Source organism: Dipodomys ordii, unplaced genomic scaffold (assembly GCF_000151885.1).
Source record: "Dipodomys ordii isolate 6190 unplaced genomic scaffold, Dord_2.0 Scaffold73, whole genome shotgun sequence".
NCBI lineage: Eukaryota > Metazoa > Chordata > Mammalia > Rodentia > Heteromyidae > Dipodomys > Dipodomys ordii.
Genome location: NW_012267289.1, coordinates 8,134,253 through 8,154,005, shown reverse-complemented (window position 1 = coordinate 8,154,005; position 19,753 = coordinate 8,134,253). Strand labels below are relative to the sequence as shown.

The window sequence follows — 19,753 nt, the reverse complement described above, 5'->3', positions numbered from 1 at the left end:
TAAGTTCTTCCAAAACCACATTTCAGGCAATATCAAAGTGATTGATCAGTAGTAGGAAGTTCTCCACTGTCTTAAATCTATTTTTGGTACAGCTAAACTAGAAGCCTACTCAGAAGTCCTTCTTCTCACGACCCTTTATATTCAAGTGATCAGAGTGTAAAACTTAATTGTCAAGGAAAACAGGATAACTCTAATTGATCTAAAATCATGATTTATTGCTTGAATCTGAATATAGACCACTTTTAATATTTCCTGGGCAAGAGATGCCAAAAGATGTTGGGTAGGCAGCTAACAGGATCTGTGGCAAGTAGCAGAACTAATGGATCATCTATTTTACACTTGATCTTAGCCAAAAGGCCAAGAAGCGATGGATCATCTATTTTATTTATTTGTTTTCCCCGTGAAGCTCTCTACATATGAATCAGGATGTACAGATATCATGTGTTATTTATTGTAATTTTCTATCTTTTCTTTAATTGTCAAAGGAAAAAAATAGTTTGACCTTAGAGATGAAACTGGCAATTAAGCACTAGTGATGGCTTTGTTTTCTCAATTAGCATATTTGTAACTCTAGGATTAAAGTAAGCAAGTTGATGCATGTTTTCTTTTTCTTTTTTTTTCTTATTTTTTTTTCTTCTCACCTCACAAGCCACTAAAAATGGGCCAGTAAGCATCATACTTTGCTTGCTGGATATCTGTTCATTGATCTTTATCAGTAAATCAATTTAGCCCACATTTGTTCTAAAATCATTGAGACCAGGAGAGTAACTCTTAATTAGACCGTGTTGGATGTTGCAGACACAAAACCTAACAGCACTTTTTTTCTAGCTCTTTGTTAATCATATAGTTGTAAGACAAATATCTTGAGAAATGTGACGAGAAATATGATTAGTATTTAGGATAGAAGGACTGCATAGATCATCATTTCAGATGATTTGCAATATTAAAATATTATGAATTCTGTGATTTTTATGAGCCATCTGTATATCTTTTGAAATCTTTTTATATTATAGCCTTTTATTTTAAAAAATTGGTAGACTGTTCCTAAAGATTTTATATTTTCCTCCTTTGGAAATATTTTTAATTCATTATTATAAATACCTTAACTTTTTAAAGATTATTAAAGATTTTTTAAAATACATATTTTTAAACTTGTTTATAATACATTAAGAATTAATTTAGGATTACTCATTAGATATATTGTAATCAACAGCAAAACTGGTATGTAATTTTACTGAAAACAATGTTCTAATAGAATCAGTCACTTGCTACCTGTTTCTGATTGTTTTTATTATTCACCATTTATGAAGCTGTCATTATGCTGTAAATTACTGTAGTTGTTGGAAAGATTTCAAAAGACACAAGAGATAAATCTCTTGTTCTCCAGGGTTTTATGCAAAATCTAAAGGCATATATTACTTTAGGATGTAATAAAACAAAATTACACACCGAGAGTGCTGAACAGAGATTTAGTGTCTCAGAAATCTCTTGTCTTAAAGAATGCCATACTACTTCTAAGGCCTTAGGGTCTTTTCCTTTAAAATAAATGTTGGAGAGACAAAAGACTGGCACTCAGGAATCTTTATTCTTTTAGTGCCTGCCGTGCACAAAATGAAGAATAGAGACTACTTTTCCAAGTGCCACTTGACTTCTTAATAGTATGCATGACTGAGTTAGATGGCCTTAACTTAAGATTTCTGACAGAACACTCCATTTCTTTAGTAATTTTCTCCTCTGCAAATAGCGATTTTCAAAATAATTTTAAAAATATCCACTTTCAGTGCATTAAATTTACTCATAAAACTTCTAAAATTATACTATTTTTTATTTTATCAAAGTTTGCTTTCATTCATTTGTTGAACTACAAAGAACTCTGTAATTAGCACAAACTTTTGTTTCCCAAGCTTCATAAATAATGGCTTTCAAAGAAATGGTCCTTCCTCTCTCCATCCTTCCCTTCCTTCCTTTCTTCCTTCTTCCCTTCCTCCCTTGTTTCTCTTCCTTCCTCCCCCCTCCCTCCTTTTCTTCCTTCTTTCCTTCCTTCCTTCCTGCCTTTCCTCCCATCCTTTCTTTCTCCTGTCTGTTTCTTTTTCGATCTTCAGTGCTGGGGCTAGAACCTAGGTGTCACACAAGCTCTACTCCAAGCCATAAAATGATAATTTCCTCTGATGATATACTAATAGACATTCCTTTCCATCTCTCTCTCCTATTATTTTAATTGGAGTATGTTAACTATGTAAAGTAAGAAGTTTCATTATTTCCATACACTCATATAGTATATTTCAATCATGTTCACTACTCCACAAATAGTCCCTTCTCAGTCCCCTCCTTCTCCCTTTTTGTTCTTGCCTGACTAGTAAATGCCTCTCTGCTTACATGATTTTGTTTTGATTTGTGTTTCATTGTTTCCTCTTTACTTTTGCTAACTTATTTCACATAACATGATGATCTCTACTTCCATCCATATTCCTGCAAATGACATAATATCACTCTCAATGGGGAGAGTTAAATTCCAATGTGTGTGTGTGTGTATCAATCAGTTTTTTTATCTTTCCATTCACGTTGATTCTATAATTTTGTTATTATAAATACTCTCACATTAAATTTGGCTATACTGCCATTTCTCCATCTTGCTGATTTGGGGGCATATATCCAGAACTGATGTCTTTGAAGAACCTCTATCATAGTACCTGGAATGAATGATTTATAACCCTGCCAGCAGGGAATAAAAGCCTCTCACCTCTCTCTAACATCATTGCAGTTTTCGTTATTTGTTCTCTCAACGATGCCCATTCTGACTGGGCTGAGACAGAATCTCAAGAAAGTTTTAATTTGCATCTCATGTTTCATAGCTCCCATTGTTAATTCACCCAATAGTTTAGTCCACCTTCTGATTCATGCCTTTCTCACCTTACTTTCCCAGATAACTACCAGAAAGATTTTGATTCAGCCCATGACTCAAGTCATGTACGTGGTGTTGACTCTTCAAACAGATATTGGTGAAGAATTTCCCATTGTATTTATCCTATGTTCTTCATGTTTTTCCTTCTTGGAACAAAGCTTTGCTATTTAATCTACCTTGTTGTGGATTTGCTTTCTGGTGTATGGGCCCAATGTGTAGGAAAAAAAAATCTGAGAATATAGTGCTTATGTCAGATCCTTGGACTTTGCAAAGAATATATTGAAAACCTTGAATAAGGACTGTCAGATTTTTGTTTTCATGAGTTAGTCTGTCAAACAGTTCTTGAGCACTTTTTTCTTTAGACCTAAGGGTATATATTACTGATGCATGCATTTCTTCCTCCTCAACTATGTAACTTTCTCTATGTCACTGCTTTTGACTGAATGCTATAGTTATGTGCTGAGTAAAAACTTTGTGTGGAGTCATTTTTTGGTATAGCCCCTTCCTTGATGGTGGAATTGGTTCATCCAGACAATGTTACTGTTTGTCACATTTTCGAGGTTTATTCACTCATACCTTTTTTACTCAACAAGATGTTGTTTACTTCTTCTGTTAGCATGACCATTTTTCTCATCCTTATTTATAATCACATTGTTGAACTGAGGTCTACCTGAAAGAATTTTCTATTTCTCTTGTATATAAGTTTCAATGAATTCTGAACAGGAGCCTTTCCTTATGTTCTTTTTATTTTGTTCTGTGCAGTTTTTGCAGGCCAGTGTGTGTCACAATTCTTTTCCTAAGGGTCTCTGGTTTATATCCAAAACTTTCATATCTTTTCATTTTTACTTTGGCAAAAGCTTAAAGAAAAATATAAGTAAAAGTCATTTTTCAGCATAGTTTCAGTCCTACCACTGATGTTTTCATGAACAGAAAATGCTGTGGTCAGATATTCAAGAATAAAGTTTTATTCTTCATAGTCTGAGAAATCAAGAACATTTCTCAGCACAAGGCTTCTTTCAAATATATTGGCTATTATATAATTTTGGTAGAAAATATTACAGCTTTCTAAAGAAATAGTTTTTATAGCAACCTTTTAATTTAAAATACAAATGAAGGAAACAGCTAATTATGTATTAGAAGGTTAAGTATGATCTCCAGACAAATATCAATTACTCATGTTAAAGTACTTCAAGACAGAAGAGTTATACATATAGTATTTTTAAAAAATCTCTCTTCATTTAAAAAATGTTTATTATTATATCAGCTATATTCTTGAGATCCCAGGATTCAGAAGGCTAATGAGGGCTTATGTGGCCCATCTTTCTTTAAAAAAAAACTCATTTACTTTAAGACAATTTATAAACAGTTGATGTAAACAAAGGAGAAACTTTGTTCAGATCTCATCTAAATTGTGTATATGATATATAATGATTTTGTAAACCAATATATGATTCTCAAACATTGCAATTGGTCATAATTATCCCTGTGCTGGGAACAGATTATGTCTTCTTAGACTGATAGGACATGTGACTTTTCTAAAAGTTTATGTGGAAGGAGATGTTAAAGCTGCAGTTTGAAGGTCGGCCTATGAAATCAGAATTTAATAGGAGTAAGATGGTAACAGAACTATGATTATACAGTTTATGAATCGTCAATAATAACATTCTATATTTTAACAGAAACCTGAACAATATGGAATTGCTGCTATTGAGGAAAAACTTTTGCTTTCAGTAACACAAACTAAACACAATAGCTTATATCAAGCAAACAGATTTTAAAAAGTATTATGGTAAAAATTCTTTTCTTCTTTTTGCTCTAATATTTGAGCACTGGAGAAAAAGCTACTAAGTTTTTCTTGTGAGCCTGAAAACTAGTTACTATTATATCTTAAATAAAACTTACTTCTTAAAACAGATGAATAGGGAACCAAAATATATCTTTTAATGTTTTTTCTTTAGGTAAATAGGACATCATTTTCATAATTGAGAGCAAAAAGGCTTAACATTGTCAATGTAAATGTATGATGCAATTGCTTAGCAATATTCAAATAAGTAAGAGTCCTTCCTGTAGAACTGGTTACAAAACATCTGTCCAAATGGGATTACATGAAGTTGCAGAGCTTCTGCATTGCAAAGGGCATCACTAGCAAGATCAATAGACAGCCCATGGATTGGGAGCAGATCTTCACTAGCGATACAACGGGTCTCATATCTAAAATATACCAGGAACTCAAAAAACTGCTCAATAAATAAATGGGCTAAAGATTTACAGAGAAACTTCTCTGAAGAGGAAAGAAGGATGGCCAATAGACACATGAAGAAATGCTCAAGCTCTTTAGCCATAAAAGAAATGCAAATCAAAACAACACTGAGATACCACCTCACCCCAGTTAGAATGGCTATAATCAAGAACTCTAATAACAACAGATGCTGGAGGGGATGTGGCCAGAAGGGAACCCTACTGCATTGTTGGTGGGAATGTAAACTTGTTCAACCACTTTGGAAAGCAGTACGGAGGTTTCTCAGAAGACTCCACATTGAGCTGTCCTATGACCCAGCAATCCCACTTTTGGGTATTTACCCAAATGATCACAAACAAGACCATACTAAAGCTACCAGCACCACTATGTTTATTGCAGCATTATTTACCATAACTAAGATATGGAACCAACCCAGATGCCCCTCAGTAGATGAATGGATCAAGAAAATGTGGTATATATACGCAATGGAATTCTATGCCTCTATCAGAAAGAACGACATTCCTCCATTTGTTAGGAAATGGAAAGACTTGGAAAAAATTATATTAAGTGAAGTAAGCCAGGCCCAAAGAAACATAGGTGCCATGGTTTCCCTTATTTGTAATAACTAGTATATGTCTGAATCAAGCAGAAAAGGTCAGATAAGTTGATGTTAGGGAAATGAACCCTAAGATATGTATTCAAATGTTTTTTCTTTCTTGTGATTGTTTCTAACATACTTATAAGATGATTTCTTTGTTGCATTGTATGTCCCTCCCACGTGGTATAACCCCCGTTTTCACTGTATTTGATGTTGGTATAATTTGTGGAGGGGAAGGGCAAAAAACAAGTTGTTTAAATAGGGATATAGGTGGACCTATTGCAACTATGAGATGTACAAGACGTTATGTCGAAAAATGAACTTTACAACTTTGGGGGGTGAGGAAGATGGGATGGTAGGGATGGGAAGTGGAAACAAAGGAGGAGGCAACAATGCTTGAGAAGAAATGTACTCATTACCCCTCTGTATGGTATTTTCACAATAAAAAACTTATTAATAAAAAATCTGTTCATCTGAACATGTGTCCACTTTACAAAAAGAAGCAATATACCAGCTTCTCATTTTTAATCATACAGGACAACATGCATTTAGATAAAAAACAATCCAAGCTCTCACTGTTTTTTATACATTAATTTAGCCAAATAGCACTAATTATATGTGTAATGTTGGATGGAGATCATTATATCTTCTTAGTAATTCTCTGACTAGCTCTTCAGGGATTTCATTCATATGGAACAAGCAAGTAAAAGCCAAGCCACAGTATTGGCCAAAATCTTAATTTGGTATATATTTTTTGTTTGATCTTTCACATACAGTGCATCTTCCTTGGTTTGTAACCATTATAGACCCCATGGTGCTTCTGAGAAGACTTGATATTTCTCAGTATAGTGCTTAAATTTCTAACCTGTTGCATGGTCTGCTACTTCTGTATGTTTCCTTTCATGTTACATTGCCCACTTTGGGCATCTACACAGATTAAAAACTCTATCTCTGTACCTATTTTCAACTATCTTCTACCTTTGGTTAATATATATACATATATATGTATATATATGTACATATATATATATATATATATATATATATTTAATTTAGAGCCTTGCACTTGCTTGGTTGGCTTGCTTGGCCGGCACTCTAACATTTGAACTACATTGCATTTTTGTTAGTTAATTTGAGTTGGAGTATTACATTTTTTTGTTTGTATTTGTGGTTTTGTTTTCCTTTGCTTGAACTTAGGGCTGTACTATCTCAGTTATTTTCACTTACAGTTAGTATTCCTTTGAGCCTTACCTTTGGATCAATACTTTCACTGGCTAACTGGAGACAGTCTCTTGGACTTATCTGCCCAGACTAATATCGAACAATAATCATGTAAATCTCTTCCTTGTGAGTATCTAGAATTACAGGCATGAGCCACCAGCATCCAGCTCACTTTGCATTATTGATGAAGAGTAGTCCTTTGGAAGGTCTTAGATCCACCCAACCCTGTCACCTTGTAGTTGTAGTTGCTTGTAGTTAATATATACTCAACATTGTTTGTTGTGGAGATACCATGTATTGAGCTCTGTTCTGTAGTATACCAATTGCATTTCTAGCCTGAAGAAAGGGCTCCATTGTAATTGTAGTTGCTTGTAGTTCACAAGAACATTATTCTGAAGCATAAAGAATCTACTTCTAATAGCCATGGCTAGTTCCAAACCCTCCTAGGGAATGTAAATCTTGAGTTGTGAAGGAGCTGCCTAAGCCTGACTGAGCTTTGTGACTCTCAATGCTGAAAGCATGATGTCTTTCAAAGCTTTGCTCAGTGATTAATGCTGCTTCTGAGATATGTAATATAAGGTTGGCTCTCTTTTGAGGTCCCCCAGTTGTGATGTAAAGCAGAGCTTGTGCAGTAATGACTTCATCTACCTAGAGAGGTTCCTAGAGGTACTCCTACACAATAGATCTGAGACTTTTATCCTTGCTGCCTATCTGTAAATAATAAACCCATGTCCTGTGTCTTGGATGTATGTCCTGTCCTACCATAGAAAATAGGCAGTGCATGGTGGACCTAATGAGTTGCACAGGGTATGGGCAGAGCAAGTATAGGAACTTCTGATTCTGGTTGTTATAATGATGATCTGGAGAGTGGGAGGCCTTTCTTGGGGCTGGAAATGCAATTGGTGCACTACATAACAGAGCCAATACATGGCATCTTCACAACACACAGTGTTGAGTAAATATTAAGAAAATAGGTCTTAAACCTAAAGCAGGGAATATGAACAAGGCAAGGCATAGAATGAAACATTAGAAGTTTTAATTATATATAGTTGTAGTCTCACCCTTTCTTCTACTTTAGTGGTTTGAATGTATGTATGTGAGTGTGGGGGTGGTGGGGGTAATTGTGCATGTGGGTGCCAGACCTGGAACTTGAATTCAGGGCCTGAGCACTGCTGTCCTTTACATTTTTGGATAAAGATACCGTGTGGTTACTTGGGTCATAGCTCTACTTGTGGCTTTTTGGTATTTTATTGGAGATAAGAATTTCAGGGACTTTCCTCCCTCAGCTGGCTTTGAACCATGGTCCTCAGATCTCAGTCTCTGGTGTGGCAAGGATTACAGACATGAATCACTGGACCCTGACCATTCGTGTAAATGTTTTTATTAAAAAACACCCACAATATTCTATAAATGATTATTTTGTACAACATTGTAAAGGACTTGCTGAAATCAAGATTTGTCTTCACTAGCAGCAAAATTTGCTAACTACATCATTTTTAAAAATGAAAATCGGAAAAAAACAATATTGGTGGTCATGTACATTTATATAAAGTTAGAAAGTTTTATATAAGGTTTGATATGCTGCAAATATTCATTGATATTATCTTAATAACTTTGAGATACAGTAACTGAGAACCTTTGTTATAATTTTGCTTGTAAGCTATACTGTTAGTCTGTAAATCTCTTACAGAGATCCTGTGTTTTTATTAAGAGTGTCTGTAGTCCACTTAGTAGTTGTATCTATTAATTTCATCTTTTTCTGTGTTAGTCCCGGGGGGCTTGAACTCAGAGCATGGGTGTTGTCCCTGAGGGTTTTTTTTTTTGGTAAGGCTAACTCTCTACCATTTTAGCCACTGTTCCATATGTGGATTTTTTGGTGGGTAATCAAAGAGTGTCAAGGTATTTTCTGTCCAGGCTGGCTTTTAGCCCTCATCCTCAGATCTTATCCTCATGAGGAACTATGATTATAGGCATGGGTTATGAATGCTTAGCTATTAATTTCATCTTTATAATTAATTTCACCTTTTAATTTATTTAAAATTACTCACTGAATCTCTTTTCTTTATTTCAACTACCACTCTCAAAATCACATGGTCTTTCAGTTTTTATAAAAATAATCCTCATTTATAATAATAATCTTGGCTGCCCTGGTCTACAACACCTGTGATTCAACACCTGCTTCCTTTCTTTATATTAGAACAATAATATTATTTACGGTATATAATATTTCTCTTATCTGTTTGAATAAATCAGTAACTGCTTCTTAGTTGCTTTATATTAAGCTACAATGTCACTGATGTGTCTTCACAATTATTCTCAAAAACCTGACCTTTCCATGTCTCCTGGCTTCTATTGTAAACTGACCACAGTTCCATCAATTGCCCAGTCACTTTCCACATTTCCATGTCTCCTTTTCTTCTTTCTGTTTTCTCATTTATACTGCCTTTCTCCTAACAGTTTATCTAATGCATTTTTAAAGAACTGGTACAAAGTTTATTTTTTAGTGAAAGACTTCTATCCTTGGTATTGCCATATTTTTTTTGTCAGACATCTATGACAAATTTTAACGGACTGAATTTTGAGGAAGCATGTGACTGCACCTGTCCAAGCATAAGCTCTTTGAAGGAACAACTTTACTATTTTATACATTGAACATTCATCTTCATTAAAAAGTAAGTAATTAATAAGTAATATTGTATACCTTAAGATTTTCTAAGTAGCAAACTAATTCTAAATCTTAAAAAAGAACATTGTTACCTTGTTTCATTTAGCTGCTGTTACATTTAGAGCATTAGTTAAGAAATAACCAATAGCTTTCCATAGCTAGTTTGGAGTGTTAATATTCTGGATACTTCATTTGCTGATTGATTATATAGTCTGAGTTATTTCTTTTTTATAAATAAGTTCTTTTATTGAGAAAATACTGTACAGAGGGGTTACAGTTACATAGTTACATGAGCAAGGTAATGAGTACATTTTTGGGGGGGGTCAGGTCGTGGGGCCTAACTCTGGGCCTGGGCACTGCCCTTCAGCTCTTCAGCTCAAGGCTAGCACTCTACCACTTGAGTCACAGCGCCACTTCTGGCTTTTTTTTTCTGTTTATGTGGTGCTGAGGAATCGAACCCAGGGCCTTGAGCATGCAAGGCAAGCACTCTACCACTGAGCCACTTTCCCAGCCCATGAGTACATTTCTTATCAAGCATTGTTGCCTCCTCCTTTTTTCCCCCTACCATCCCTTCCTTCCCATCTCCTCAACTACACTGCTTCCCCTTCCCCCCCTCGTCCCCCTGCCTAAATTGTAAAGTTCGTTTTTCAACATAGTGTCTTCTACATCTCATTGTTACAATGGGTCAACCTGTATCCCTATTTAAACATTTTGTTTTTTCCCTTCCCTTCCCCAAATTAAACCAACATCAAATACAGTGACAACAGGGGTTATACCATGGGGGAGGAACATATAGAACAACAAAAAATCACATGGTATCTTATAAATACATTAGAAACAAGAACAAGAAAGAAAAAACCCACTTGTTTCCCTATCTTGGGGTTCATTTTGCTTAACATCATCTTATCTGACCTTTTCTGCTTGTACCAGACATAGACTAGTTATTGCAAATAAAGGAAACCATGGGACCTATGTTTCTTTGGGTCTGGCTTACTTCACTTAATATAATTTTTTCCAAGTCTTTCCATTTCCTAACAAATGGAGCAATGTCGTACTTTCTGATAGAGGCATAGAATTCCGTTGCGTATATATACATTTTCTTGATCCATTCATCTACTGAGGGGCATCTGGGTTGCTTCCATATCTTAGCTATGGTAAATAATGCTGCAATAAACATAGTCATACTGGTAGCTTTAGTGTGGTCTTCTTTGTGAACATTTGGGTAAATGCCCAAAACTGGGATTGCTGGTTCATAGGGGAGCTCTATGTGAAGTCTTTTGAGGAACCTCCATACTGCTTTTCAAAGTGGTTGAACAAGTTTACATTCCCACCAACAATGCAATAGGGTTCCTTTCTGTCCACATCCCCTCCAGTATCAGTACCTGTTGTTATTAGAGTTCTTGATTATAGCCATTCTAACTGGGGTGAGGTGGTATCTCAGTGTTGTTTTGATTTGCATTTCTTTTATGGCTAGGGTGGTAGAGTATTTCTTCATGTGTCTATTGGCTATCCTTATTTCCTCTTCAGGAAAGTTTCTCTTTAAGTCTTTAGCCCACTTTTTGATTGGATAGTTGTTTCTTTGAGGATTTGTTGTTGGGGATTTAATTTTTTGAGTTCCAGGTATATTTTAGATATGAGATCCTTGTCCACGCTATGACTAGTGAAGATCATCTCCCAATCTGTGGGCTTTCTATTGATCTTGCTAGCTATGTCCTTTGCCATGCAGAAGCTCTGCAGTTTCATGCAATTCCATTTGTCCACCCTTTCTTTGATTTTTTGTGTTTCATGAAAATGGCAATACTTCCCAAGGCTATCTACAAATTCAATGCGATACCTATCAATATTCCAACCTCATTCTTCAAGGAAATAGAAGAGGCAATCCAAAAATTCATATAGAACAATAAAAGACCCCGGATAGCAAAAATAATCCTTAACAGAAAGAACAGTGCTGGAGGAATATCAATGCCAAATTTCAAACTCTACTACAAAGCCATAGTAATCAAAACAGCTTGGTACTGGTACTAGAAGAGACCTCAGTGCCCATGGAATAGAATTGATAATCCAGAAATGAGCCCACAGAACTATAGCCACTTAATCTTCTATAATGAAGTTATAAAACTAGAATGAAGAAAGACAGCCTCTTCAGCAAATTGTGCTGGCAAAATTGGTTAATCACCTGTAGAAAATTAAAGCTAGATCCTGCACGAGAATCAACGCCAAATGGATCAAAGACCTCAGAATCAAAGCAGACACCCTGAAAACATTACAGGATGGAATAGAAGAAACCCTAGGTCTCATTGAATTATTTCTAAAATGGGGCCAGTCCAAACTTCTCAGATCCAATAATCACTTAATAGAAAGATCTAGCCTCTGGAAGTCAAATTTGATCTCCCAAAGATATATACACAACTAACTTCATGTTGCCTTTTATCTTCATTAGTATTTTAAATCTAATCATGAGACTTGGAAAAAATTATATTAAGTGAAGTAAGCCAGGCCCAAAGAAACATAGGTCCCATGGTTTCCCTTATTTGCAATAACTAATATATGTCTGAGTCAAGCAGAAAAGGTCAGATAAGTTGATGTTAGGGGAATGAACCCCAAGGTAAGTATTCAAATGATTTTTTGTTTTTTTTTCCTTTCATGCAATTGTTTCTAACATATTTATAAGATGATTTCTTTGTTGCTTTGTATGTCCCTCCCCCACGGTATAACCAATGCTTTCACTGTATTTGATGTTGGTATAATTTGTGGAGGGGAAGGGAAAAAACAAATCGTTTAACTAAGGATACAGGTGGACCCATTGCAACAATGAGATGTACAAGTTGTTATGTCGAAAAACGAACTTTACAACTTTGGTGGGGTGTAGGGGGAGGATCGGGTGGGGGGAGGGGGGAGTCTGGGAAGGGATGGGAAGGGGAAACAAAGAGGAAGCAACAATGCTTGATAAGAAATGTACTCATTACATTGCCCATGTAATTGTAACTCTGCTGTATGGTATTCTCACAATAAAAAAATGAGTTTCTTATTTTAAAAATAAGTTAAAATATTTAATAAAGGACTTCAAGTCTATCCTTTTAAACTTATAGACAAAAGGTTTATACTTTTCTTAATCTGTTCTCTGAATTGATTGTATATTCTATGGTTATTTAAGACTATGTTTTATAAAGATATATAGTAATCTTAGATACTGATCCCCATGGCTGGAAATAATGTATTTCATGTAAATATTTATAATAGAAATAATATATTTAATGTACAACTTTTGTAAGCTATATAATTTAAAAATCAAAGAAAAGAAAAAAGCTAAAAATGAAAACAATTACATTTTCCAGTTAGAAACTGATTTGGAAAATACTGCTTTTCTTTATGAGACATTGATAGACATTCATTTTTATGAAACTTTCTGGTTAAATTAAGAGAACTACATAGACCCTGCTACCTTACATGCTAGACTTGGAGATCAATTTATCTTTTGTGCAACTACATTTATGTTTTTGTTGAAGTAATTGTTAAAATACTGACAAATTATTATTATTGTACAATGCAATAATAGAAAGGTCTACAATATTCCATTCACAATGTTATAGTTACATTCATTATAAGACAATTGAATACACTGAATACACTGAAGCTCTAGAAAAAGGGTATTTCAATCACAGAAATGTATCTTTTAAAACAACGTTTCAGGCAATGAAAAGTGAACAGAATAAAAGCTTCCAGAATAGCATAATGACTTATATTTCTCTGTAACAGACTGTCAAGTAAGTCAATGGTAAGGATTTTGCTTAAGAACCAACCAAGTATAGTTACAATTTTATGTTAGAGAGTAAATTTGACATACATGAATGGAGATGTTGAGACTAAATATTTTAAAACAGTATCTAAAGACATCATTTAAAGTAAGTTGTGGCAGTATTTCTAAATATTTCTACTATTTGTGAATTAAATAAACATCACATAATCTATGGATAATAGTTTGTTTCTAAAGTTTTAGCCTTTTATTCCTGCTCAGTCATACTTTTCTCATAGACAATTGGGAAAAAGAGTTAGAGAATACTCACATATTGCCAAAGAAACTTATATTGTTCATTTTAAAGGCTAATTCAGATTGTTATGAAAATAGAGTCATAAGCAGGCACAATGCTTCATGCTTGTAATTCTAGGTTCCTGGGAGGAGGAAATATGAAGAATCACCATTCAAGACCAGCCAAAATGAAAGAAAAAAGTTCATGAGACCTCGTCTCACTGAAAAAAGGTGAGCATGGTAGTACATATGCTTGTTATTCCAACCATGAGGGAGATATAAAAGAGAATTGAAGTCTGGGTCAGATTGAGCAAGAAAAGAGAGAACCTACCTGAAAAATACAAAGAACTGTGAGAATGGATTAACTGGTAGAGAACCTGCCTAGATAGTCTAAATCTCTATTCTGTAAAAAATAATAATGTCAGAACTGTGGTTCCTTATCATTCCTAGTTTATTAATTGATTATATTATCTGCATATAAAGAAATTCTGTTTAGTGCAAATAACAATGAATCATCAATAATGCCTGAGGCAAAGGCAGATGTATTGTTAGAACAGTCATGATATAAACCTCAGTCATGATGTGAAAGTCTTCACACATCAGAAAGAAAATACATAAAAAGCTTTTAAAATAGGCCCCAACATATGGGAAATGCTTCTTCAGCAATTACATTAAATTAGAAAAATGATAAAATTAGGAAAACAAAATCATGAGTCTTTTCTACCAACATTAAAAAACAATACAAGTAAACCAACCGTATAAGAAAAGGACCTGTGAACTTACAGTTGTTGTGTAAGCGGCTTCTGGATCATCTTCCAGCACCCGGGAAAGACCAAAATCCGAAACTTTGCATACTAAGTTGCTGTTTACCAGAATATTCCTCGCTGCTAGATCCCGATGAACGTAGCCCATATCAGAGAGATACTTCATGCCAGATGCAATCCCTCGGAGCATGCCGACCAGCTGGATGACGGTGAAGTGGCCATCGTGTTTCTGCAAGAGAATCACATTTTTCAGATTGAATGAGTTTAACGTAGTGTGAAAATGTGTGTATGTGTGTGTGTGTGTGTGTATGTGTGTGTGTAGTAAAGCAACTCTTTGTATTTGTTGTACTGTAGAATACTCCCAACCAGAGGCTAAAAATTCAGTCTTATTTTCAGTCACCTGCCAACAATTTCTTTTCTACTTGCTTAGCTAATACAAGGAAACAAATAAAGGAAGATAAGCATCAAATTTGCTGGCTATCGAGTTTGTTCATAAGGGAATTTGAGGAATTATTTGCCCTTTAAAGAAAGGGAAAATCTAGCTGGAAGCAATGAAGGTGAGCTCAACCAAAGACAGAAGGGAACTAGCCAAAATAACTTCAAGAAAAAAACAATCTCCAAGTTCCAAGTAACCAAAGGAACTAAAGTTAAATAATGGCAACAACTGCTACTTAGAAAATAGAATATTCTCTGTAATTGCAAGCAATAAATTAGCTACTCTGGTTAGCAAAAGGGTCACAAAGCCTATGATTGGATGAAATTGGTAACTAGAAATACTATGAATAATGGAAGTCAGGCCAGGACACTTTAACGTAATGAAAAATGTTAGCATTAACAAGAAACAAATTTAGGAATGCTTCAGAAGAAAGACAAACACAGACACACAGAAAAATAAGTAGATTTTTCCCCATTGTTTAGGACAAACAGTAAAGAAGTTGCTGGCTATTAATTAAGAAGAAGACTGCATCTGAGAGGATTAAGTTAAATACCACCATGTGAATAATGAACCCCAGATAGGGTAATGTTATGTAATAGTCAAGTCCCTCTGCTTTGATTTTAAACAATGTAGATTTTTTTTACAACAGTATAAAACAAAGCCCATGTATAATCTGTGTGACATATATGTTCTGACAAAATTAGATACAAGTAACATCGTTTAAGTTAGGAAAGATGAAAATATTTTATACTTGAAAAGTAATGCATCTTGTTTCACTTAATTATTTGTAAATCATTCTCTTTAATAGAGTTGTAGAAAAACAAAAATTCTCAAGCTGTTTTATACAACAAACAAAATTTATTTAAGTGATATTACAACAAATATCTAGTAAAACCTATAATTCCATATTACTTTACACCACACAATAGAAGCACAAAAAAGAATATTTCAAATTGTCCATATTAAAGCTGCTTCTATGAAAATGTTTCACTTAAAACTGCAACATAGCAGAAACCCATGTACAGTTTGACTGTATCTTTCACAAAGACACAGCATCATTTACAATGGTGATTCATTGTTCAGTTAAATAAGCTTATAGCCATAAATGAAATAAACTTTATCTTACTCTATCAACTTATCTCCCAGGTAGCTTTCTGATAATATCTTGCAACTCCTGTGCAAAGTAAGGGGAAAGAACTCTCTCTTAAAAGAAGCACTCTCCTAGCAAGAGAATCCATTGAAGCAAGCTCTTCTGTATAATTAATGTCGAAAAGATAACCTAGCAGAGAAAATCTTTGATGTTATTAGCTCTTTATGTTTCGAATCCATCTTCTTAGACAGTACACTATTAGATGAAATCAGTGTCTTCTATCATGTATCCTGCCTGCTTACCTTTCGTGCTAGGAATCTCAGAATTTCTGAGTAGAATTGAAAGCATACATTCTTGTGGCCTGGAGAGTATCACACTAAATTAAAAAAAAAGTTTCTACTTTTAGTTCAGAAAGTGAAGTTAGATCCTATTATGGTTATTTTCAGGCCAAATGGGAAATGTAACTAAATGGCAGAAATGGAAATGTAAACTAATCACTATAAAATTGGAGTATCTTGGTTCCTTTATTTGAATAGAATCATCATACTCAGAATTGGAGGGCAGAATCCCATACAAAGTGGAGAGCAATTAACTTAATAATGTTCTATTTAATAAATAAACCATTGATAAGTAGCCAATGAAATTTTTATAGTTATAATGATTTAGAACATTCTTTGTTTCTTGAAAAGTGAATTGTTATTTTAAGCTCCCACATATATCAAATAAAATAGTTGTAGAAGGCCAAGTTGAATTTAATTTTTTATTTATTCTGAGGGTGATGAAAAGCACCATGTATTTAATGATCAAGATATAATTCCCATAGCATACAATTTACCTATTTAAAACTGATAATTTATTTGCTTTAATATATTAATAGGATTGTGAAATTATCCATAATATCAATTGTATGATTTTTTCATCACCCTGTAGACACTAACCATTTTTCCTCAGTTTTCCCCACTACTATAAGCCACACTAATACCTTACTTTCTATCTCTTTAGATCTGCCTGTGTTGCATATTTTTCAATAAGTAGAACATACAGTTTATGCTGTAAAAAATTTCCAAGACTGATTCACATGGTAACATGTATCAGTAGTTTACTCTTTGTGTGTGTGTGTGTGTGTGTGTGTGTGTGTGTGTGTGTGTGTGCATATGTGAGTGTGTGTGTTTGAACTGAGGCACTGGAGCTATCCCTGGGTTTTTTTTATTGTCAAGATGATGTACAAAGGGGTTACGGTTACATAAGTGACTTGTCAAACTTGTTACCCCATCCCTCATTTTTCTCCTACTTTCCCTCCCTGGCTTTTTTGTTCAAGACCAGTGCTCTACTATGTGACCCACAGCTGCACTTCCAGATTTTTGGTAGTTAATTGGGCATAAAAGTCTCATGATTTTTCTGTACTTTAAACCATGATCTCAGACTTCAGCCGTATTACAGGCATGAGCCACTGGCACCTGGCTACTGCATACTTTTTATTGTTAAATATTTTACTCTGCTTGTATTCATGAACCAGTTGATAGGTGTGTGAGTTGTTTCTATATTATACAGGTTATTTTTAATTGATTTTTCTCTCTTCCCCTCCTTCATGTGCCCATTGTTGGGCTGGAATTTAGGGCTTAGGTGCCATCCCTGAGCTTTTTTACTCAAGGCCATTACTCTACCATTGAGCCACAGCTCTACTTCTGACTTTTTTTTGTTGGTTAATTGGAAATAAAGAGTCTCACAGACTTTCCTGCCCAGGCTGGCTGGAACTGCAAGCTCAGATCTCAGACTTTTTGAGTAACTAGGATTACAGGAATGAGCCATGGAACCAGGCAATTTTTTTTGTGGGTGGGGGTCCAGTCGTGGGGCCTGAACCCTGGGCCTGGGCACTGTCCCTCAGCTCTTCAGCTCAAGGCTAGGGCTCTACCACTTGAGCCACAGCGCCACTTCCGGCTTTTTTTCTTATGTGGTGCTGAAGAATCGAACCCAGGGCCTCATGCATGCAAGGCAAGCACTCTACCACTGAGCCACCTTCCCAGACCAAGCCAGGCAATTTTTTTTTTAATTGTTTTTTTTTTTTAATTTTATTTTATTTTATTTGTGAACAAACTGTACAGAGGGGTTACAATTGCATGGGCAGGATAATGCGTACATTTCTTACCAAGCATTGCAGCCTCCTCCTTTGTTTACCCTTCACATCACTTCCCAGCCTCCCCCCTCCCCCCCATCCCAATCCTTCTCCTTCCCCCCTCCCCCCTCCCCCCCCCACCGACGTTGTAAAGTTCGTTTTGGACATGACAACTTGTACGTCTCATTGTTGCATCAGATCCACCTGTATCCTTAAACAACTGGTTTTTCCCCATCTCCTCCACAAGTTATACTGACATCAAATATAGTGATAGCAGGGGTTATACTGTGGGAAGCCAGGCAATTTTTAATTGATCATTTAAAAAATATTTTTGTTACCAACATTCGAAGATACAAAATGTGTTTATTAATTTCTAATTCACTTGGTTATGATTTTTTGAGCCATAAAGTCAAAACTATATTGGCAACACTATGATAATATCTGCCTTTTTGCACTAGGCTGGGATTTGTGCTAATTGTACAAAGTTCGAATGGTCAAAAGCATGGAAATCTTAACATGAACCAAGGTAACCAAATTGTACTATTGTTTTCAGCCATAGGCACTCACACGAGAAAGAAGGTAACCTGTTTTATAAAAAAAAAAAATGCTTGTAGTGAAGCACTTTAATTTGAGCACATTTGAATCTATGATTGCACCTTCTCAGACTCAACAGGTATGAGAAAAGAATGAAGCAGGATAGGACAGCAGTGGAACCAGAAATGACATTGATGATAAAGGCTTGTATGTATTCTGAACAGTGAGGTTCTATACCTGGAATCATTCAGACTGAGCCAAAACTGAGGTGATAGTGCTAAACTCTCACTGGATTCTGGCTGACTGTGAAGGTGTCCTGACCTTGGGTGATAGGACTTTCTATAGCCAACAGCATTTCTACACATGAAAATGGCAAAGGAGGGCCTCCAAAAGTAATTATAAACCCTATTGAGAATGCCTTTATGACTTGCTCCAACCTTGTTTTGGGGAAAATTAGGCAAGATTCATAAAACTCTATGAATAAGTCACAGTTTTCATAGGTATTTTCTTTTATAATCCTCACAGTAACTTACAGGGAAATGTGAGTATAGTTATTTTCCTCTATCTGGAAGAGAGTAAATTAAATGATGATATTTAATAACCAGTAGGTGGTAGAGTTGGGATTTGCCCCCAAACAATCTAATTAGAGAACTTGTATCCTAATCTATTGGAATTGTTGGACAAAAATCTAGCTAATACCAGCACAACTATGTTTATTGCAGCATTATTTACCATAGCTAAGATATGGAACCAACCCAGATGCCCCTCAGTAGATGAATGGATCAAGAAAATGTGGTATATTTACACAATGGAATTCTATGTCTCCATCAGAAAGAATGACATTGCCCCATTTGTTAGGAAATGGAAAAACTTGGAAAAAATTATAGTAAGTGAAGTAAGCCAAGCCCAAAGAAACATAGGTCCCATGGTTTCCCTTATTTGCAATATCTAGTATATGTATGAGTCAAGCGGAAAAGGTCAGATAATGTGATGTCAGGAAAATGAACCCTTAGATATGTATTTTAATGTTTTTCTTTCATGCATGTGTTTCTAATGCATTTATCAGATGATTTCTTTGTTGCTTTGTATGTCCCTCCCCCACAGTATAACCCCTGCTATCACTATATTTGATGTCAGTATAACTTGTGGAGGAGATGGGGAAAA

At 35.1% G+C, this 19,753-nt stretch overlaps 1 protein-coding gene across 1 annotated transcript in view; it reads right to left on the bottom strand.

Moving 5' to 3' along the window:
- Positions 1–19,753, bottom strand: part of Epha6 (EPH receptor A6) — a 737,672-nt gene that overhangs the window by 97,812 nt on the left and 620,107 nt on the right. Inside the window, exon 13 of the mRNA XM_013024079.1 lies at positions 14,436–14,645. Within this exon, the coding sequence (XP_012879533.1) occupies positions 14,436–14,645 (210 nt within the window). The remainder of the gene's footprint in view (positions 1–14,435; positions 14,646–19,753) is intronic.